The 24482-nt window shown below is 40.1% G+C and overlaps 1 protein-coding gene across 2 annotated transcripts in view; it reads right to left on the bottom strand.

Moving 5' to 3' along the window:
• The window catches only part of SLC25A17 (solute carrier family 25 member 17), a 47734-nt gene that overhangs the window by 10900 nt on the left and 12352 nt on the right, over nucleotides 1-24482 (bottom strand). For both annotated transcript variants that reach the window (XM_084955248.1, XM_003126004.5), the window contains 4 exons: nucleotides 15247-15307; nucleotides 11700-11766; nucleotides 9793-9944; nucleotides 671-787 (listed from right to left, as the gene is read on the bottom strand). In XM_084955248.1, coding sequence (XP_084811374.1) covers nucleotides 671-787; nucleotides 9793-9944; nucleotides 11700-11766; nucleotides 15247-15307 — 397 coding nt within the window. The remainder of the gene's footprint in view (nucleotides 1-670; nucleotides 788-9792; nucleotides 9945-11699; nucleotides 11767-15246; nucleotides 15308-24482) is intronic.

The raw sequence follows: 24482 nt of genomic DNA, 5'->3' as shown, positions 1-24482 counted from the left end.
GTGGGTTAAGGATCTGGCATTGCCAAGAGCTGTGGTGTAGGTGACAGACAGCGGCTCGGATCCCCATTGCTATGGCTGCAGTGTAGGCTGGCAGCTACAGCTCCGATTTATTGTAAAGTCCTGGGAACTTCCACATGCTGAGGGTGTAGCCCTAAAAAGCAAAAAACAAACAAACAACAGCACTAGGAAAAAAAAAAAAAAAGGTGCAGCAGATTATTCTTGGGAAACATTCATTCCCTCTCACCTCTGCTCCATGGGATATACTCCATGGCTATACTCCCCTACCCCTTCGTCTCAGAGCCTGGCCATTGGTTGTGCTTTGGCCAAGCAGATGTTAGCAGACATGCACATAGGGGCTTGAAATATGCTTATATGATTGAGCTTGTCCTCCTGTGCTTTTGCCATCACCAAGAGAAGAAGATGCTGAGGCTGGTCTCAGGAAAAGGAAGAGCTGGTCCCAGACAAGGAGAGCTGAGTGTCTTGGGCTGGAGTCAGCCTAGGTGAGTCAAATCCCTGTCCGTCCACAGACAAGTGAGCTAAATAAATAAATGGCTTACGGTTGGATACTGAGATCTGAGGTTGTCTGTTATGTAGCATTATTACGGCAGTAAATCCCAGGTGCAAAGAGGAAAGAAAACCTTTAAAAGGAACTCACCCAAGAGACACTCACCAATGATACCACTGTAGTTGGTCGGCACAATGTCTTCATTCCTAAATTTGGCCCCTTGCAGCTTCAGTCTGGTGTTTACCACCCAAAGTGGGGTTGTTAGCAGCACGTTCACCACGCCTGCAAAAAGAAAGAGGGGGGGACAGAGAGAAAGCAAAATGTAACTTTTTAAGCTTTGCTGTCTCATGTTAAAGCTACATACCAATGCTCCAGTTACACTTCTGCCACTGACCTATTAGGAGACCTAAGTTAAGGTGGCTTTGTGCTGGGTACAACACAAGCCACTGCTGTTAGAAGCAATTCAGAAGCCTTGCTGATAGCAGAAGGGCTGGCAGCAGTACCTCTCCACATGAAAAGAGTAATGAGTTTCCTCATTCGTATAACAGGAGGCAATCTGTTTGCCGATTTATATAGTATCCAAAGTTGGAATTTTGATATAGTTTTAAACACATTTAAAAACAGCTTTAAGACAGAAGTGACTTCATGATCACATGCTAAATAAGCCCATGACAATATGACATAAAACACACAATTTACAACTCTCATGTAAGCAACTCACATGGTTTAAAGTGAGTAGGGATCTAGTACAGTGGGTGACAGGTGGGAAAAGGGTGATGTTTGTAAGTGTTTCAACAGGGAGTGGAGGCTCAAGGAAGCGCTCCTCATCACCTGGGGAATTAGACAGGCAGGCAGCAGGCAGCAGTTACAACATCTGAAACAGCTACACAAGCATCGTATCCTTACAAGCTTAAGGACGGGGATCTTGGCCGCCCAAGGTGGCCTCAGAGTGGAACAACACCCTGAGCCAGGTGCTTCTTATTTGAAAAAACATGATCCCAATTTAACACCATCTTGAGATATTAAAATATTTCTCAACAGTCCTGAAATGATTAAAGAAAGATACCAGAGAAACTTGTAACAAAGTGCCTGACGCACAGGATATACTTTATAAATATTTGTTAAATACTGAACGAGCAAACCAATGAACAAACTCCACAAACAACCATTTATCAAGCTATCTGGCTCCTCACGCTTTGAAGAACCAGGAGGCACAATCATAAGGAAGAGGACTCTTCTTTTACTAAAAGCCATTTAAATACAAGATTAAGAATGTTTTGATTTAAGGAATCTCCAAACATACTACGTAGAAAACAGCAAGGCTAAAAGTCTGGTGAAACCACCAGGAAATTCAAATGCTAAATTCCCATTAGGTGCATGCAGCTGCAAACGTAAGATATTTTGACACCTCTCTCTTAGGAATATTATGAGAACATATCTTTCAGAATAAAAGCCATTATCAAATAATTTTATGAGTTGTATTTGTTATTTTTTCATATAATACCATGGAGTCATCTTCAGTTATGACTTAATATACTCATACATGGTCATTTGAGGCACTGGTCATAATCTGAAAAACTCTTACCTAGAGAGTCTGCTGGACTCGTTTTTAAAAAGTGCAAGTGCCCAAAAGACCAAGATGGAAGAATATCAATGCACACCCATTTACCCAGACTTGATGGTGTCTTCCTGTTCAATGCAATGTGCACATCACTTAACAAGCAAATCAAGAGCCAGAAAAATCAGGCTAGAAAGTGCCACTGAGCTGTCTACTGCCTTTTTTTTTTTTTTTTTTTTTTAAAGATGAAGACAGAGGTCAAAAGCAGAGATCACAAGCTTCTGTGAATACCGCAGACAGGCACAGTGTACATACCTTTCTAAACAAACGAAACAGGTTGCCTACTAAATAAATTCTTTAGAAATCAAAACTGCCTTCATGTTCTACTCAAGGGGTAGGCACACACAACACCCTTCAGAGGCAATGCAGCCAAGATTAGGATTTAGCCATTATTTAAAATTCTGCCTACATATCCCAATTATTAACAAGAGCCGAAAGACTGAGAGGATTCTAAGGACAATGTCAAGTACAAAAATGCACCACATCATTTAAAGATAAGGGAATATAAAGTCCTTGTAAGAACATTGTGTATTTCAAAGCTTTTTATCTGAGAAGTTAAGTACTTTGTTCATCCTCTAAAAACGTGCAACCTACATCATCAAGCAAAGGACAACATTCCAAGGAGAAACAAGCTACAAACCAACACGATGAGCAACCCCAACTCTTACTAAAGTGCGACAGATGTAGCTGCAGGATAAATTCAGCTATCTGCTTATTTATGTGTACAAAATTCTTCTGCTAGTTCCAAGCCGTGGTTGTTACTTCAGCTCTAAGATGGGGATACTAATGCTCTACCTACTTCGGCAGGAAATTGTTTTTCCTCCAACTCAAATGATTCTACTTTCATTCTTTTTTTCCATAAAAAATCATTTACAAGAAAACAGAACCAAAATTAAGAGATGACGAGCGATAACTGAACACACTAAAATCACTGACTTAAGAAATAACTGGAACACAGCTATTTACTTCCGAAATCTTGAAAACTAAGATTTTTATTAGCAGCGGGTCTCCTGTGTTTAGAGAAAACAAAATGCTAACTGGGTGTGTACTTCTGGGATACGCGCAATGGCCACTGAGACAAGAAAACAGCAGACTGGGGGCACAAAATCTAACTGATGGGCTCCCCACGAAGGAATGCAACTTGATACACTACGGGAACAAACCTGCCTTTCCAGATTTAAGGCCTAAGGGCAGGAAATTAATTTCAACTGTCACAACGATAACACCATTGGTATTCAAAAAGATTTATTGATAAAAATTCCAATTTCATAAAAATGGCAAGTGTCATCTTCATTTAAGTTGTCTGAAAAGGTCTGATCTCAAAGTTTCCCTCCAGGGTATTAAGCCATACGGGCTTTTTTTATGAAAATACAATAAATAATAATAAATTTCTACGTTTCTAACGGAACTGGAATAGCAATAAAACTGTTCCCAGTTCTCCCTGGAGATAATGAAACTCTTTTCTACAGTGACTGTGATACAACGATAGGGTTCCCAGCAGGAGAAGAAGTTGTTCTAATTACTGTAAAAATGCACAGGTATTAAGATATAAAAATGTTATGAGGCGAAGTTTGAAACTCACAAAAGTGATTTTCAAGGAATTCCCTACCTTCAGAAAAAGAGAGGACTTACAATCAACCTCAGAATTATAAAGAACTATAAAATCCTTTTGATTAAGGGTCTACTGTGATACTGTTGACATTTGGGGCTGGATAATTATATTTGGGGTGGGGCGAGGGTGCAATTGTATAGGATGTTTCACAGTATCCCTGACCCTCTACCCACTAGATGCCAGTAGCACCCTCCAGTTGTGACAACTAAAAAAAAAGTCTCCAGACATTGCAATATGTTCCCTGTGTTTCGAAATCAACCTCAGTTGAGAACCACTGATATAATCCAATCATCGAGTGATTATTCATTTTATTTTTGAAAATCTCAAAAGATGGGAAATCGCTCTTACCCCAACAGCTTATTTTTTCCAAGAGCTGTGAAAAAATTTATTTTTATTGATATTAAATCTTTATTCTGATTTTTTATTATTGTTGATTTACACTGTTGTGCCAATTTCTGCTGTACAGCAAAGTGACTAAGCCATATATATATACATATATGTGTGTGTATATACACACACACATACACACACACACATTCTTTCTTAAAATATTATTTTCCATCATAGTCTATCCCAGGAGAGTGGATATAGTTCCCTGTGCTATACAGTAGTACCTCATTGTTTATCCATTCTAAAGGTAAGAGTTTGCATCTACTAACTCCAAACTTCCAATCCATCCCACTCCTGCCTACCTCCCCCTTGGCAACCACAAGTCTGTTCTCTAGGTCTGAGAATCTCTTTCTGTTCTATAGATAGGTTCATCTGTGCCATATTTTAGATTCTACACATAAGTGATATTATATGGTATTTGTCATTCTTTTTCTTTCTTTTTCTTTTTTTTTTTTGTCTTTTTGCCATTTCTTGGGCCGCTCCCGCGGCATATGGAGGTTCCCAGGCTAGGGGTTGAATCGGAGCTGTAGCCACCAGCCTACGCCAGAGCCACAGCAACGCGGGATCCGAGCCGCGTCTGCAACCTACACCACAGCTCACGGCAACGCCGGATCGTTAACCCACTGAGCAAGGGCAGGGACTGAACCCGCAACCTCATGGTTCCTAGTCGGATTCGTTAACCACTGCGCCACGACGGGAACTCCTGTCATTCTTTTTCTGACTTCACTTTGTATGAGAATCTCTAGTTGCATCCACGTTGCTGCAAATGGCATTATTTCGTTCTTCTTTATGGCTGAGTAGTATTCCATTGTGCGTATTTACCACATCTTCTTAATCCATTCATCTGTTGACGGATATTTAGGTTGTTTCCATGTCTTGGCTATTGTGAACAGTGCTGTTATGAACATAGAGGTGCATATATCTTTTTGAATTAGAGTTTTGTCTGGATATATTCCCAGGAGTGGGATTGCTAGATCATATGGTATTTCTATTTTTAGTTTTCTGAGGAAACTCCATACTGTTTTCCGTGGTGGTTGGAAATTTACATTTCCAACAGTGTAGGAGGGTTCCCTTTTCTCCACACCCTCTCCAGCACTTGATATTTGAAGACTTATTAAGATGGCCATTCTGACCTGTGTGAGGTGGTATCTCACTGTAGTTTCAATCTGTGTTTCTATAATAATCTGCAATGTTGAGTATCTTTTCATGTGCCTACTGACCATCTTTCTTTGGAGATTCTTCGGTATTCTTTGGAGAAATGTCTATTTAGGTTTTCTGCTCATTTTTCACTCCGGTTGTTTTTTTGTTGTTGAGTTGTATAAGTTGTTTGTATATTCTGGAGATTAGGCCCTTATCGGTTGTAACATCTGAAACTATCTTCTCCCATTCTGTAGGTTGTGTCCTTGTTTTATTTGTGGTTTCCTTTGCTGTGCAAAAGCTTGTAAGTTTGATTAGGTCCCATTTATTTATTTTTGTTTTTATTTCTATTGTGTTGGAAGACTAACCTAATAAAACATTTGTACAGTTCATATCAGAGAATGTTTTGCCTATGTTCTCTTCTAGGAGATTTATGGTGTTGTGTCTTATGTTTAAGTCATTAAGCCATTTTAAATTTATTTTTGTGCATGGTGTGAGGATGTGTTCAATCTATCTTCTTAAAGTAACTAGAAACAGGGAATTTCTGTTGTGGCTCAGGGGTTAACAAACCCGACCATCATCCATGAGGATGCAGGTTCAATCCCTGGCCTCGCTCAGTGGGTTGAGGATCTGGTATTGCCGTGAGCTGTGGTGTAGGTTGTAGATGTTGCTCAGATCCAGCATTGCTGTGGCTCTGGAGTAGGCTGGCGGGTAGCTACAGTTCCAGTTGGACCCCTAGGCTGGGAACCTCCATATGCTGTGGCCCTAAAAGACAAAAAGACCAAAAAGAAAAAAGAAAAAAGAAAAAAGTAACTGGAAGCATATATAAAGCTAGCCAGCAGATGTTTTCTACATGAGGTATGAATTACAAATTCTTTTTTTTTTTGGCCACCCTGCAGCACATGAAGTTCCCAGGCCAGGGTTCAGAGCCAATCCACAGTTATGACATAAGACACCCCTTGGCAATGCCAGATCCCCAACCCACTCTGATCAAACCTGTGCCCCACTGCTTCCAAGACACTGCCAATCCCACTGCACCACCGTGGGAACTCCTCTTTTTTTTTTTTTTTGCCACATCCATGGTATGTGGAAGCTCCAGGGCCAAGGATCACACTGTGGGCAGTGCAATGACAACACTGGATCCTTAACCTACTGCACCATCAGAGAACTCCTAAACACGCAAGATTTAAATAAATTAATTTAGATACAGACTAAATGAATAAACAACAAAAAAACCCACAGGAAATAGATCTACTTTTTCCCTATCTGTTTAATAAAACTGATTAATTAACAAATACTTTATTTAGCTCCAACTACATGCTGTATATATATATATACACACACACATTCTCCATAAGAGCATTTACCATATGTATATGTTATCATATACATAAAACAATTATATACATACATATAATTGCAATATATAGGATACCTGCTCTGCATCTCACACATATCTTTGATATACTATTTATAGATATAGATACCTGCTCTTATAGAGCTCACATTCCACTAAGTAGAGACAGATAGTAACTAAATTTCACAGTATCAGGTTAATGGCTCCCTAGTGCTTCTGAAGTCTCAGATGACAAGGATTCAAAGCCTTCTAAATCTATCTCCTACTCAACTCTCCAACTTTATTGCTCATGTTCCTATACTCACTTTACCCACTAACTAAATTACAGAACTCACTGTTCTAAACACAGTCCTATATTTTTCAGCTCCCTACCATTCTCTCCGTTGCCACTTATCTACAAGTTTTACTAACTCTGCCAAAGCTCAGTTTAAGAGCCACTGCTTTCTAGATGCAGAACTTACCAACCACAAGTGACCTCTTTTTCTCTTATGAACCTCCAAAACATTAACAAGTATTATGATACTAATTATACTAGGCTGTGCATCAAGATAGCTTTGTCCCATCTGACTAAAAGCTTTCACACTCATGGGTGTGCAAACTGTCTTTGCTTGGTTTAATGCTTTAGTGTCAACAACCTTGAAATGACACTTTCATTTTATACTGGGCCCTGCAAATTATGCAGCCAGTTCTGTACATGTTAAACATCTCACGTGATCCTCAGGTTAAAAAAAAAAAAAAAAACAAAAAAAGGAGTTCCTGTCGTGGCGCAGTGGTTAACAAATTCAACTAGGAACCATGAGGTTGCGGGTTCGGTCCCTGCCCTTGCTCAGTGGGTTAACGATCCGGCATTGCCGTGAGCTGTGGTGTAGGTTGCAGACACAGCTCAGATCCCGCGTTGCTGTGGCTCTGGCATAGGCCAGCGGCCACAGCTCCGATTAGACCCCTAGCCTGGGAACCTCCATATGCCGCGGGAACAGCCCAAAGAAATAGCAAAAAGCCAAAAAAAAAAAAAAAAGAATAAATACTTAAAAAAAAAAAAAGGAAAGTAAGTAGGAAAGGTATTATAATTTTCATTTTTTAAAAAAAGAGACCTTATTGACCATAAATTCTTGGTACAGGCTGCTAAACAGAGATAACTGATCCTCCTCCTTGGATTAAGAAGATAAAAAATACACCAAGTCAACACAGAAATAAAACTTTGTGCATATGGTCAACTGATCTTTATAAGGGTGCCAAGACCACTCAGTGGGGAAAGGCAAGTCTAGTCACATCAACCAAGGGTATTAGGAAACGTGGATCTCCATATACGAAAGAATGAAGTTGGATCCTTCTCTTACATCACAGGCAAGGACTAACTCTAAATGGATTAAATACCTAACTAAAACTATAAAAATCCTAGATGAAAATATAGGAGAACAGTTTCATGGCATTAGACTTAGCAAAGATTTCTTCACAGGACACCAAAAGCACAGACAAAAAACAAAACATAGGCAAAGGGCACAATATCAAATTTAAAAACTTTTGTGCATCTAAGGACAGAGTCATCAGAGTAAAAAGCAACCTACTCAATGGGAGAAATATGTGCGAATTACAGCTCTGATAAAGGGCTAATATCCAGAATATATAAAGAATACTTACAGTAGTTCTGGTCATGGCTCACTGCAAACGAATTTCACCAGCATCCATGAGGACACAGGTTTGATCCCTGGCCTTGCTCAGTGGGTTAAGGATCCAACATTGCTGTGAGCTGTGGTGTAGGTTGTAGATGAGGCTTGGATCTGGCATTGCTGTGGCTGTGGTATAGGCTGGCAGCTGCAGTTCTGATTCAACCCCTAGCCTGGGAACCTCCATATGCCACGGGTACAGCCCTAAAAAGACAAAAAAAAAAAAAAAAAAAAAAAAAAAAAAGAAAGAAAACCTACAGCTTAATAACAGACTTATATAACTCAAAAAATGGGCAAAGGATTTGAACAGACATTTTTTCAAAGGTGCTCAACATCATTTGAAAAGATGCACTGATCATCAGACAAATGCAAATCAAAGCCACAATGAGACATCACTTCGCCCTCATTAGGATGGCTACTATAAAAAAAATGTGATGGACAGGGAGTTTGGGGTTAACAGGTGCAAACTATTGCACTGGCAGTGGATAAACAATGAGATCTTACTATATAGCACATGGTACTAGTCACTTGAACATGATGGAGGATAATGTGAGAAAAAGAATACATATATATATATACACACACACACACACACACATATGACTGGGTCACTTTGCTGTACAGCAGAAACTGACAGAACATTGTAAATTAACCATAATAGAAAAAATAAAAATCTTAAAAAACAAAACAAACAACAATAAAAAACCAAAACCAGAAAATAACAAGTGTTGGTGTGGATGTGGAGAAACTGAAGCCAATTTCTGGTGGGACTATGCAACAGTACAACTGCTGTGGAAAACAGTATTGTAATTCCTCTCAAAAGTTTAAACAAACTACCAGTGATCTCACGTCTAGGTACACATCCAAAAGAATTGAAAGCAGGGACTCAAAGGAATATTTGTACAACTCACATCCACAGCAGCAACAATTCACAGTAACCAGGAGGCGGAAACAACCTAAATGTCCCTCAACAGGTGACTGGATCACCAAAATGTCGTGAATACATATAATGGAATATTATTCACCCTTTAAAAGACAGGAAATTCTGCTACATCCTACAACATGAATGGACCTTGAGTACACATTATGATGAGCAAAATAAACCAGTCACAGAAGGACAAATACTGATGATTCCACTTATAGGAGGCATCTAAAGTGGTCAAATTCATAGAAACAGAAAGTAGAATGGTGGGTACCAGAGGCTGGGGCTGGGGGTGTGTAGAAAGGGGAGTTGTTGTTTAATGGGTAGAACCTAACGTTTGTAGGATGAAAATGTTCTGGAGAGCTGTTGCACGATAATGTGAAACCTACTACTGAAGTGTACGCTTAAAAATTGTTAAGAAGGTGAGTTTTGTATTATGCATTTTTAATATACACATGGTCAAGTCAGAGAACAAATTACATTTTTTGCAGCATTAATTTGTGTTAACATAACCTCTTAGAGAATATATGAATTACAATATAAACAATAAAATATAAAAATAATTTATATTCAGAAAACTTAGTTACCTGCAACAAAGCCAACTATCAGATCTTTTCCAGTAGTAGAATGTTGACCTTTGACCCAGACTGTTTTGAGGCTATTAAAAGTGTAGAAATAGACAAAATTGGAGCAGCAGAGGCTGGAGATCACTGGAAACCACCCTCGATATGGTGCCAGGCTAGGGAAAGAACACAAGGAACAAAGTAAAGATGCTGGACAAGAGCCACTAGAAAGGAGAGTCCTAGGAAAGGCTGATGGGCACTCCCATTTCCTCAGTGTTGGCGCAATGTATTCCGAACCGCACACCTGCTTTACCTTTCGAAGGATCCATTCTGAAGGATGCCCAAACCAAGAAATCTTTTGCAGCATGAATGATACAAAGCAACAACACACATTCAAATACTAATTTACTGATTTCCTCTACTAAATTACTCCATAAAATTAGAGACAATTTCCTCATAGCTGTTCATCAACATAGCACCCTTTGCATTTTGTTACAGGGCAAGAACATCTAAAACAAAGGAGGAGATCACAGATGCGGCTTGGATCCTGCATTGCTGTGGCTGTGGTGTAGGCTGGCAGGTACAGCTCTGATTTGACCCCTAGCTTGGGAATTTCCGTATGCCACACATGTGGTCCTAAAAAGAAAAAAAAAAAAGTAAAAAAAGCGCATATATACGTGTATATATATATAGAGAGAGAATAGGAGAGGAAAAAAAGTGAAGGGGGCCTGTTTTAAGGGCACAGGAACCACACTGAAGGGGCTCGCACTAGCCGCACCCGGATAATTCGAGCACCAAAACAGTCCATTTTAAACCACTGAAAAATCAGGAATTTCTACTTCCTCATAGACTGTTTATAGTTGTAAGAGAGGAAAAATAAAATTATTCACTGGCTAACTCAAATCTAAGAAATCATAATTAACCAATGAAGGGCAATGGACAATACATGACTGGAGATGTGACATCCTGCTGATAACATTACCCTGGCCAAGAATGAGTAGCTTCAATCTAATCATGAAGAAAAATAAGGTAAACTTAAAAGAGGAATTTGAGGGGGAAAAGGGGAGAAGGCTCATATTCTCTGAAAATGTCAAAGTCATAGGGGTAAAGGGCTTTGATGTATGGCATGTAACTTACTCTCAAATAACTCCTTTTCTTTTTTCTTTTTTTTTTTAGGGTCTCACCCACACCACATGAAGGTTCCCAGGCTAGGGGTCCAATCAGAGCAGTAGCTGCCGGCCTACACCACAGCCATGGCAATGCAGGATTCGAGCCACGTCTGCAACCTACACCACAGCTCCTGGCAACAACAGATCCTTAACCCACTGAGCAGGGCCAGGGATCAAACCCACATCCTCATGGATACTAGTTGGGTTCGTTAACCATTGAGCCACGACGGGAACTCTACTCTCGAATAATTCTGAAAAAACTTGTGTGTGGTGTGCGTGTGTCTGTAGTAAGAGGGAAGGACAAAGGGAGGGAGAGCATGAGGACAAATAGTAAAACAAATGGGAAAAAGTATTAATGACAGGTGAATCGGGGTAAAGCTACACACTGGTATTCTTTATACTATATTTAGTTTTGCAACTTCTTGTAAATTTGAAATTATTCCCAAATGAAAAGGTTAAAAGGTACACAGTGTCTGACTGCATCTGAGAGGAATGAACTAAACAACCATGGCTTTCTTCAATTTACTGTACATAAAACAAAACACCGGTTTCATGGGAGACTTGATGATCAGGAATCAAAACGGCTGACCACAGAACTTTAAGGAAATGAAATAAACTGTGTGCTTACAAAGTCAGGCGGTTATAAACTCACAACACCCAAGGCTATGAGAATGGATAGAAAGTGAGAGCAGGTGTGACGGGGGCCCATGAATCTCCTAATGAGCCGCTCTGTCTAACAAAGATGAGCAGGGCAGTACTCACAGGCCTTCTTCTTTAATGATCTCCAGGAGCACCATGTGTGTCGTTTTGGACTTTCTTTTCTCATCAACTACAAGACCAAAGAGTTTATGTTTAAACTCAAGCCTTTGAGAATTGTTATCTTCACCATGAGCGAGTTGCACTGAAAGCCATTTACCTTAGCCAAGCCATCTCCCACCCTACTGAATGAACCCCCTAGTTTGCCTTAGCACTCAATGATCCCCGTATGTTAAACTCCCAACTACAGGTTCGTTGGCGTTCATCTGTTATTCATGAACCTTTCAGCATTTTAATTCAGCATCTAATTTCCAAAGTAAAAGATGTAATAGGAGAAATGTATTTCTTGTATTTCAGAGGGCTCTCTTGTTTTTTTCAAAGTTACATATTCTAGCTGTACACCTGAAACTAAGACAACATTGTAAGTCAACTACATTCCAATAAAATTAAGTTTAAAAAAAAACTCTGAAAAAAAACTAAGGTTATATATTCTTATTTTTATCTTAATATTTTACAAAGTAGAGAGGAAATAAATTACCATCTCCCTTTTAGAGAAGAGATTATAGGCACAAAAGCTGTGAAGGACACATGTAGTTGGCAGCAGAGCTAGGATTAACGTTCTTTCTAAAGTTTTACGCTTATGCTCTGTTTCCTAACCTAAAAAAAAAATAAGGTCTCTAAAGGATAAGAACCCTGCTTTTCTTGGCATTCTCAATGAAAACAAAACCTATTTCAACTAACTTCAAATTTCCTACCCACATCTGAAGAATATTTTCAAAACCTAAAAATGGGAAAATGAATCAATTTCCTAAGAGTTAAAATTGGTATCTTATGGCTAATGGTTGCCAATCTGAGAATAACTATCAAAATTAGAAACATCTGCTGGGCAAAAAGACCTGAACAGACATTTCTCCAAAGAAGATAAACAGATGGCCAACAAGCACATGAAAAAATGCTCAACAAGCTAATTTTTAGAGAAATGCAAATCAAAACTACTGTGAAGTACCACCTCACACCAGTCAGAATGGCCAACTTTAACAAGTCCACAAATAACAAATGCTGGAGAGGGTATGGAGAAAAGGGAACCCTCCTGCACTGTTGGTGGGAATGTAAGCTGGTACAACCACTATGGAGAACAGTAAGGAGGTAGCTTAGAACTACCATGTGACCCAGCAATCCCACTCTTGGGCATACATCTGGACAAAACTTTCCTTGAAAAAGACACATGCACCCGCATGTTCACCGCAGCACTATTCACAACAGCCAAGACATGGAAACAACCCAAATGTCCACTGACAGACGATTGGATTAGGAAGATGTGGTATATATACACAATGGAATACTACTCAGCCATAAAAAAGAACAAAATAATGCCGTTTGCAGCAACATGGATGGAACTAGAGACTCTCATACTGAGTGAAGTAAGTCTGAAAGAGAAAGCCAAATACCACACGATACTACTTATATCTGGAACCTAACATATGGCACAAATGAACCTTTCCACAGAAAAGAAAATCATGGACATGGAGAATAGACTTGTTGACAAGGGGGAGGGGGAGAGAGTGGGATGGATTGGGAGCTTGGGATTAATAGATGCTGACTATTGCCTTTGGAATGGATAAGCAATGAGATTCTGCTGTGTAGCACTGGGAACTATGTCTAGTTACTTATTATTACTATTATTGTTATTTTGTCTCTTTTTGTCTTTTCTAGGGCAGCACTTGAGGCCTACGGAGGTTCCCAGGCTAGGAGTCTAATTGGAGCTGTAGCCGCTGGCCTACACCACAGTCATGGCAACGCCAGATCTGAGCTGCATCTGCAACCTACACCACAGCTCATGGCAACAATGGATCCTTAACCCACTAAGTGAGTCCAGGGATCGAACCTGCAACCTCATGGTTCCTAGTAGGATTCGTTAACCACTCAGCCATTACAGGAACTCCTGTCTAGTCACTTATGATAGTACATGATAATGTGAGAAAAAAGAATCTATACATGTATGTGTAACTGGGTCACCATGCTGTACAGCAGAAAATTGACAGAACACTGTAAACCAGTTATAATGGGGGAAAAAATCATTATATAAAAAGTTTAAAAAAAAAGAGAAACACAAATACCATATGATATCACTTATATCTGGAATCTAATATACAGCACAAATAAACCTTTCTACAGAAAAGAAACTCACGGACTTGGAGAACAGAATTGTGGTTGCCACTGGGGAGGGGGAAGAGAGTGGGATGCACTGGGAATCTGGGTTTAATAGATGCAAACTATTGCCTTTGGAATGGATAAGCAATGAGATCCTGCTGTATAACACTGGGAACTATATCTAGTCACTTATGATGGAGGATAATGTGAGAAAAAGAATGTAAAATATGTATGTGAGACTGGGTCACTTTGCTGTACAGCAGAAAACTGACTGAACACTGCAAACCATCTATAACGGAAAAAATAAAAATCATTTAAAAAAATCCCAAAAAAGAAAAAAATTAGAAACATTTGCCTTTTGACCCAACAATTCCACTTTTGAGAATATACCCCATAGAACTTACAGAAACAAACTGGCATATGAACAAATCTATTCTACAAGAGAAGAAACAATCCAAGAAGCTATTATAGGGGAGGGGTAAACAGGTTATGTTGCATCCACAGCATGAACACTGTATAGCCAGAAGAAGGAATAAGGCTCCCAGTGCGTGGATTTGGAAGGCATCCAAAATATGCTGTTAAGTGAAAAATGCAAGGTAGAGAACACTGTGAAAAGTACGCTTTTTGAGTAAAAAGGGGAGAAAATTAAGAATATATACATGCACTTGTTATTCTTCAATGGGGCTGAGACTAATAAATACATTATCTACAAAGGAGAGAAAAGGGGGCTGACTAGAGCGAGACTTTTCATTGTACTATATATCTTTTTATGTACTTTGGGTTCTGAGTCACACAAAATTATGAACTTTCCAAAACCTCTAAAATTAATTAAAAATAGTAGACACGAAGGGCTTTAAGATAGGAATTAGTTTACTCAAAGCTAATCTTACTCCCATCTTTTTTAGGTAAGTCCTGGGATAGGCTTATAATTTCAAGCTGAAAAATACTGACAAAAAACCAAGCAGGAGGCATAGGAAGTTGCATCGTCCTCTAAAGTGAAAGAGGTAAACACAGACTACATGCCCCGATGAGCAACGACAATGACACGCGACGCCACCATGTCTGCTATTCTCTCTTCTTTTTCCAGAAAACTACCAGTAAAAAATCTCCACACTGTGCCCTGGAAAAGTCATACTGTTTATCAGAATGAATTGTAGTGATTCGCAATTATTCATGCCAGCCCACTCAGGTCTCTCAGACCAGAAAACGGCTGAGGAGGTGACTGATCCACGAACATGTCTGTTAATTGGGAAACAGCAATGATGACCAGTATTTAAAGTGAAAATAGACAGCAGTACGTTTCTAATAAAACGGAATATCCTTAGGTTCATTTAGAACTTATTACAGACATGTTTGCTTCCTGGCATCAAATGAACAGGAATATAATGACAATAAGACTCACCTTGAAGTCGAAGTCGAGCCGTGTCCAAGGGAAAAAATACCGTCATTGCCGTCATGCTTCCCTGAAAAGTTTGAAAAGCCTTTATCCATTAGAGTATCACAAAAATAATGAGCCACGACTTTTAAATGAACACAACTTCATTATTATCAATGGGCCAAATCAAATTTTCGGTGAATAAATATATAGAGGAGTTCCCGTCGTGGCGCAGTGGTTAACGAATCCGACTAGGAACCATGAGGTTGCGGGTTCGGTCCCTTCCCTTGCTCAGTGGGTTAACGATCTGGCGTTGCCGTGAGCTGTGGTGTAGGTTGCAGACGCGGCTCGGATCCCGCGTTGCTGTGGCTCTGGCATAGGCCGGTGGCCACAGCTCCGATTCAACCCCTAGCCTGGGAACCTCCATATGCCGCGGGAGCGGCCCAAGAAATAGCAACAACAACAACAACAAAAGACAAAAAGACAAAAAATAAATAAATAAATAAATAGAAATATTTTAATCTACTGGGGTCATTATATATTATAGAAGTTATTGTTCGAACTTCTATAATTACATACTCTAACACATATATTTAATTTTCCAGAAGAAATCTCTTTCTCTGATATTGAAAAAAAAAAAAAATGTAGTGAGTGCCTGGAGCTGATAAACTTAAAGATTTACAATCTAGGACACATGTCAAAGGCAGCAAGTAAATGGCTTTTTAACTTTTACTGATTGGTTATTACTCCTATGCTCTCCTCTGATACCCTCCAGAAATCAAAAAAATCTAGTAATCACACAGATAAACAAGTCTTTTTTTTTTTTTTTTGGTCTTTTTGCTATTTCTTTGGGCTGCTCCCATGACATATGGAGGTTCCCAGGCTAGGGGTCGAATCGGAGCTGTAGCCACCGGCCAGAGCCACAGCAACACGGGATCCAAGCCGCTTCTGCAACCCAAACTGCAGCTCACAGTAACGCCGGATCATCAACCCACTGAGCAAGGGCAGGGACCGAACCCGCAACCTCATGGTTCCTAGTCGGATTCGTTAACCACTGCGCCACGACGGGAACTCCAAGATACACATTTCTATACTCTTCATTTAATCAATATATATATTCACCGCAAAGTAAAAAGTTAAGAATTACATTGTTCTTTAAAATAGTTGTTTGCTTGTGTTTTAATTAAAACAGGGACAATACCTTTGCCAAAATTCTATAAGTAATTCATTCATGGTAATACAATGACAAAAATTATCAGTGGATAAAATAAAAAGAGGCCAACAACCAGTCTTTTCATTCACAAGGCCTGATGACAGGTAAAACCACAAGCATATAGTTAGGGTTAAAATTACATGCATGAAATTTCCAGATGGGTGTATGGTTCTCAGCCTAGATGCAGGCCCACTGGGGGATATTCTTAGGCATAAGATTAAGTTTTAGGCTATTGATCTAATAATGGTTACATACAATATTTTTATCATGAAAACAACCAGAAACTAGGTCAACTTTACAGATAAGAACAAACATTTTCTAGGTCTCTTATCCACTTAAATAGGTCAGCCTGCTTGACAAGGGAGAACACTGTATTGTCCTATGAGTACTCTTCAAAACTCAGATTAAATGTTACCATCCCCAGAGTTCCCATCGTGGCGCAGTGGTTAATGAATCCGACTAGGAACCATGAGGTTGCAGGTTCGATCCCTGCCCTTGCTCAGTGGGTTAACGATCCGGCGTTGCCGTGAGCTGTGGTGTGGGCTGCAGACGCAGCTCGGATCCTGCGTTGCTGTGGCTCTGGTGTAGGCTGGTGGCTACAGCTCCGATTCAACCCCTAGCCTGGGAACCTCCATATGCCGCGGGAGCAGCCCAAGAAATGGCAAAAAGACAAAAAAAAAAAAAAAAAAAGTTACCATTCCCATCCATCAGGTCACACAACTGGTTGTCTGTCGCACTACGTTCCCACAGCACTTGTTTCTATGTCTCTCACAGCACTCACATCACAGTGAGGTCTAACTCTTCCACCAGATTTTAAGAATCATTTTATCTCTTTGTATAGTGCGGATTTTTTTTTTTTTTTTTTTTGGTCTTTTTTAGGGCCGTACCTGCGGCATATGGAGGCTCCCAGGCTAGGGGTCTAATCGGAGCTATAGCTTCCAGCCTACACCACAGCCACAGCCACAGCCACGCCAGATCCGAGCCGCATCTGCAAACTATACCACAGCTTATGGCAACGCCGGATCCTTAACCCACTGCGTGAGGCCAGGGATCAAACCCGCGACTTCATGGTTCCTAGCCGGATTCGTTTCTGCTGTGCCACGACACGAACTCCTAGTGCAGATTCTTAAATAAATGTTTATTAAATTCACTCTACTTTCAAGTTGGTTGTTTTTTTTTCTTTTTTCTTTTTTTTTTTGGTCTTTTTAGGGCCACAGCCTTGGCATATGGAAGTTCCCAGGCTAGGGGTAGAATTGGAGCTGCAGCTGCTGGCCTATGTCACAGCTTGCAGCAACACCAGATCCTTAACCCAGTAAGCAAGTGCCAGGGATCAAACCTACATCCTCATGAATACTAGCCGGGTTTGTAACCCATTGAGCCACAACAGGAACTCCTATTTTCAGTTATTTATGCTATTTGGATGGCTCCCACATAAATGTCCTCTCCTAGTAAGAACCAGGTAATATCTGGGAAACACTGGATCTGCAAAGGTTTACTGTCTACAAAATCTATTCTTCCAGCGTCCTTGCTCATCTTACAGGCAATTTCCAAGAAAAACGGGGGCTGAGAAGCTGGAGAATGCATGTCAAAGTTATTAAGGCTAAGGTTTACTTCCTAGCAAGCGTGGTATAAGCACATCTCTGCAGGGTATTGAACAGACAGGGCAGCTCCAGGCAGAGCAGTCCTGCCTGGAAACTACTTTTTCAAAAAACTGAATCACCTCTCTCCCTCTTCCCTGCCAGCTTTAGATAAGACACACATGAAGTTTCCTTAGAAGACTCTGCCCTAGCTACCCTGAAATCTTAAAGAACATCTCATACCAAGATAAAGAGAAAAGTCTGTCCAAAGAGCTCAAAGGCCTATTACCTCCTCAAGGACTAGCATAAAAAATCCACAACTCTAAGACTAGAAAACACTTTTTAAAAAGTAATCCGTGTTTATAGAACCAAATGTAAATATTAACAATAAAAGTGATGTTTGCATTTTTCTACAGAATTAAATACCTATTATAGAAAAATTGTTAAAAAAAAAAAAAAGTAATCAGTACTGGAAAGATCAAGATGGTGAACTGAAAACCCACCCTTCCCTCCTCCCCATTCCAATCACCAGTAAAGACTAGAAGAGAGGGAGTTCCCGTTGTGGCGCAGTGGTTAACGAATCCGACTAGGAACCATGAGGTTGCGGGTTCGGTCCCTGCCCTTGCTCAGTGGGTTAATGATCCAGCGTTGCCGTGAGCTGTGGTGTAGGTCGCAGCTGCGGCTCGGATCCCACGTTGCTGTGGCTCTGGCGTAGGCCGGTGGCTACAGCTCCGATTCAACCCCTAGCCTGGGAACCTCCATATGCCACGGGAGCGGCCCAAGAAATAGCAGCAACAACAACAACAACAACAACAAAAAAAAGACTAGAAGAGATTTAAATAGAAAGGTGCTGCATAGAAAAACAAAGAGGGGTCTGAAAGGTGGATCAGAAATTAAAGACAGCAGAGTAGAGCTTTTTTCAAAGAAGAAATCACAGACCAAAATGCACAGAAGGCATGGCAGGCAGATACGGCAGGTCCCTTGAAAGATGACCACATCCTAACCCACAGCACCTGTGAACATGTCATATTACATGGCAGGTGCTTAAAATGGGGCGATTATCCTGGATTATCTGAGTGGGCCCAGTGTAATCACAAGGGTGCTTAAAAGTAGAGTAGATGGGAGGGAGGCAACGTGAGGACTCCACCCACCGCTGATGGCTTTAAGATGGACAAAGGGGCCACTAGCCAAGGAATGTGGGCAGCCTTTAGAAGCCAGAAAAGGTAAGGAAATGGATTCTCTCCTAGGGCCTCCAGAAAGGAACACACTTCTGCTTTATTTTATCTTTTTATAGCCACACCTGTGGCATATGGAAGTTTCCCAGCTAGAGGGTGAATCAGAGCGGTAGCTGCAGCCTATGTCACGGCCATAGCAACACTGGATCCAAGCCACATCTTCTATCTACACCACAGCTTGCAGCAATGCCAGATCCTTAACCTGCTGGGCGAGACCAGGGATCGAACCCACATCCTCACAGAGACTATGTCAGGTCCTTAACCCACTGAGCCACAATGGGAACTCCCTGATACCTTCATTTTAGCTCTGTGAACCCTGCATCAGACTCCTGACCTACACATCTACAGATATTAAATGTGTGTTGTTTTAAACTACTCAATCTGGCAATTTGTTACAGCAGCAACAGAAACTAAAACAACACAATTACGGAGTTGCCATCGTGGCTCAGTGGTTAACGAATCCGACTGGGAACCATGAGGTTAGGGGTTCGATCCCTGGCCTCGCTCAGTGGGTTGCGGATCCTGTGTTGCTGTGGCTCTGGCGTAGGCTGGTGGCTACAGCTCTGATTAGACCCCTACCCTGGGAACCTCCATATACTGCACGTGCAGCCCTAGAAAAGACCAAAAAAAAAAAAAGGACAAAAAAACCCCAAAAACAACCAAACAAAAAAACAACACGATTATGACAAATAGTGGGGACAAGTGCTGGGAAGCAGAAGGGATCTCTGGAGTGGCTTTCAGTTAACTAGCTGGTACCATGATAGCTACAGCCAGGCAGTTCCAGTTCCAGGCAGCAATTGCCAAGGTGAAAACCTGAACTTGCCTGAGGTGAGGAGAAACACTCGGACACAGCCAGTGTCACACCTTGCTAGAACCTATGTCACCTGCTGACAACTCCTGGAGGCCAACGGCAAAAACAGGTAGAGGCAGGGTAGGGGGGCACAGTGGCAAGGAAATAAAAAGCTTACCCTATTTAAGGAGAGGGTGAACACACACAAATGTGAATTTATTCTCGGTTTTGTCAGAAAGCTTAAGTTTAAATATGAGTTAAAATTTAAGGGTGAAATGAGGGTTTCTACTTTCAGCAATATGTTAGCGTAGACCACACACTACAAAATACTAGAACTGTTAAAAATAATATAAAAGTATTTTAAAAATATAACAAACACCCTTTAGATGATTAACCAAAATTCCTAGGGGCCAGAAAGAGTAGAAATGCATAAGGTTAAGCAGGCTCTTTGGTGTTGGCTGCCTGAGGATTTTTTATTACTATTTAAAAAAAAAATTGAAGTGGAGGCGTTCCTGTCGTGGCTGTGATGTAGGCTGGTGGCTATAGCTGATTTGACCTCTAGCCTGGGAACAAAAAAAAAAAAAAAAAAAAAATTGAAGTGGGGTCACATAACATGAAATTAACCATTTTAAAGTATACCATTCAGTGACATTTAATACATTTGTAATATATGAATTCATAATATATTGTGTAACCACCACCTATTTCATGTTCCAAAATATTTTCATCACCCCAAAAGAAAACCCTGTAACCATTAAGCTGTCACATCTTAAGTTCCCCTCCTCTCAGTCCCAACAATGCCTAATTTGCTTTCTATTTCATATTACAAAAAAATCATGCAAGAAGTTCCCTTGTGGTTCTGTAGGTTAAGGATCTGGTGTTGTCACTGTAGCAGCTTGGGTCGCTGCTATTGTGTGGGTTTGAGCCCTGGCTGGGGAACTTGCCAATGCCACAGGCCCAGTGAGAAAACTGAGCAGGAGTTCCTATTGTGACTCAGCAGAAACGAATCTGCTTAGTATCCATTAAGATGCAGTTTTGATCCCTGGCCTTGCTTGTTCGGTGGTTTAATGGGACTGGCATTACTGTCACTGTGGTTTAGGCTGGTGGCTATAGCTCTGATTCAACCCCTAGCCTGGGAACCTCCATATGCTGTGGGTGTGGCCCTAAAAAGACCAAAAAAAAAAAAAAAAAGTTCAAGATGTGACTGACCTCTTATGTCTGGCTTCTTTCACTTGCACAATGTTTTCAAGGTTTGTCCACCCTGTATTGTTCTCAATCCATTGCACCACAAGTGAACTTCCTTAAGTCAGACACTTTACAGGTGGCAGAATTGTGTTTAAACATAGACAGTCTGGCCCCAGAGTCCACACACTTAAACCACTGTTGTAATTAAAACTTAAAAGAAATTACTAATTCGGAATTAAAAATCAGTTTAAAAAAGGTAATATAGTAATATGGAATCTATTTTATGTGTTGTCAAACTTTTTTTTTTTTATGGACTGGTCTGGAAACCCAGCACAGAGCCTGACACAACATAAGCTCTGAACTTGTTACTAAATGTATGACTGTGTCCACCTACAAATACACTTACTATCCATGAGAAAATGTGTTCCAAGTGCTCAAAGTAAATTCAGAATATAGCTGTTCCGTACACTGAGGACTTGCTGTACTGCTATCTATATCTCACCAAGCAAACACAAAGATGACTGTTTGCATAAGCAGCTGTTACCTGAAGCAAAATATTTATTACCTACGTAAGTCTTACGTTAAGCTCTATCATATGATTTTTCAGAATCGGAATTAAATTCATCTTTTCATAAATACTAAGTGTTTTGTTTTGTTTTTTCTTTTCCTCTAGGACACTCTGTTCACTTACACAAAATCAGAAGGCACAAAATACTGAGAAGATCACTACAATGTACAATACTGTTGTGCCAGAGAGGCGTACAAATCAATCCATTATTTTGAGTTCCACAGAACTCTAACCATCTGAGTGAGAGTTCTATTTCTGATAACAATTACAATTTAAAAGGCTCTATTTCCAGAGAAACAACCTTCTTGTATCTCACGAAAACCAAACATTTTTAGTCACAACTTTCTAAAGCCCCTTCTGGCATTTAACCACTTGGTGCTGGGGAAACAAATTAATTCCTACACTGCATTGGCACCTGGAGCTGGAAAAGCCTTTAGAAATCACCCAGCAGAGCAGAACTGAGGCGTCTGGGTCAGGGACGTTAAGAGGTCTGCCCAAAGCCGGACTGGCAGAGGCAGAGTTTGAACCTAGCTCTCACTGTTCTTTCCACCTCAGTTCTCAACCTTTTTTTCAATGAAGACATGAGTGATTTTTCATTTTTCTCTTCTACACGTAAAAGTATACACCATACACACACACAAAATATGGGAAATTCTTAACAGGGATTATATGGGAAGAGGAAGGAATTAAAGGTGAATTCCATTTCCCTTGGTAAGCATCTCTATATAATTACTATTTTAAAACAATAAGCATGTGTTTTAGTTTTGAAGTGAGGAAACAAACAAACAAACAAAGACATCAGAATACAGAAGAATAATATACCGTAAAGATTCTCAAAGTATGGTCTGGGGATCCTTGAAAGTCACCAAGCCCCTTCCAGGGCTCTATAGGATCAAAACTATTTTCATTAAAAAATACTACAAAGTAAACTCTATGTTATTTGCCTTTTTCACTCTCATTTTCTCACAGTGTGTAATGAAGTTTTCCAGAGGCTCCATGACGCGTGATGTGGTAATGGACTGAATGCAGAAGGAGATAAAAAGATCCAGCTGTCTTCTATTAAGTCAAACATTGGAAAAGTTTGCAAAAATACAAAACAATGCCACTCTTCTTACTATGTGGGGGAAAATACAGTTTAATGAAAGGTATGTCAACATGTAACAGGTTTAATATTTTCAGCAAATAAATAAATCTTAATGATTTCTCAGTTTTAATTCCTAATACAATAAATATCAAGTTATTTACCACATATGCAAAGGCTCTTTAGAATATGCAATAATTTTTAAGAGTATAAAGAAATTCTGGGAGTTCCCACTGTGGCTAGGTGGGTTAAGAATCTGACATGGTGTCCATGAGGATGCAGCTTTGATCCCTGGCCCTGGTCAGTGGGTTAAGGATGCAATGTTGCTGCAAGCTGTGGCATAAGGCGCAGATGCAGTTCAGATCCTGCATGGCTGTGGCTGTGGTGTGGGCCTGCAACTGCAGCTCCTATTTGACCCCTAGCCCAGAAACTTCCATATGCCACAGGTGCAGACCTACAAAAAAAGAAATTCTGAGACCACGTGATTTGAGAAGTGCTGTTATAAACATGCCATTAAATAGGAAAAGGAGTACACTATTAACAAACTTTATTATTAAATACATCACTTCTAATATTCCTTTCAGCTGATGTTATAGCAATGTGGTGTAAGGAGATGAAAATGTCACAGGACAACTGGGTTGGGCACTATCTTCTCCAAGAAACTTTAAAAGGCAAATAACTCTAAGAAAAATAAATACAGCCTATAATTAATGCCTTAGGGAAATCGTTTATTAGAGGCTTGGGTTTGGTGAGGTTTTTTAAGTCCTAAGGATACTAGACAGTTGATAAAGGACATCTAGCAAGATGCTGAAAGGAAAAGCAAATGCAAGTCTGGAAGTAACCTGAACATTCTGGAAATTCAAAGGCTACTATTGTCAGAATACAGACAGCAAAATCAAGAAGGGAATGAGAGTCTCTAGGGGTAAGCAGCAGTCAAGTCAAAGGCTTTTGCTAAATATATTAAAGACTATTCTAGTGAGTGATTGGACAAGATGTGGGGAGAGGAAGAAGTAAAACTTCGAAGACAACGCCCAGGTTTCTGGCTTAAAAAACAGGGAGACAGTGTTTTCATTAACTGAGAAGTAAATACTGCAGGAGGAGCCATTCTGAGCAAGAGATACTGATTATGGCTTTGCATTCACTGAACTTTTAAGCGCCTCAAAGACTTCTATTTGAAGATGTCCAGCAGGTTGCCAGATCTGTCTGGAGTTCTAGAGATTCTAGGAAATGCAGATTTGGAAGTTACTGGAATATAGTATATTTCTTCCCCTTTAAGACAATAATGACTGTACTGTGACCCAACAGGTTTTTGTTGGGGGTGGGTAGGATCACTATTTTACTAACAATGTGATCATATATTATTTCATTTTCAACAAATAATTACTGAAAACATATTACATAGCAGGACATCATGTGTTTATATTTTCTATTTTATTGATTTCTTTATAACCTTCCTTTTCCTTTGGGTGTATTTTGATATTCTTGTCTAATGACGTCTTGAGATGGAGGCTTAGCCCACTGATTTTAAGTCTTTCTTTTCCAAACTTGATGTCAAAGCCCTACTCATTTCCCTGGAGTTCCTGCTGTGGTGCAGTGGGTTAAGAATCAGACGGC

This window comes from Sus scrofa, chromosome 5 (assembly GCF_054392235.1).
Source record: "Sus scrofa isolate SSC_HxYL_T2T_F1_AM1 chromosome 5, Sscrofa_HxYL_maternal_Yorkshire_Landrace_v2.0, whole genome shotgun sequence".
NCBI classification, from domain to species: Eukaryota; Metazoa; Chordata; class Mammalia; order Artiodactyla; family Suidae; genus Sus; species Sus scrofa.
Note: the sequence above shows the minus strand (reverse complement) of the source record. Positions and strands in the feature narration are given on the sequence as shown.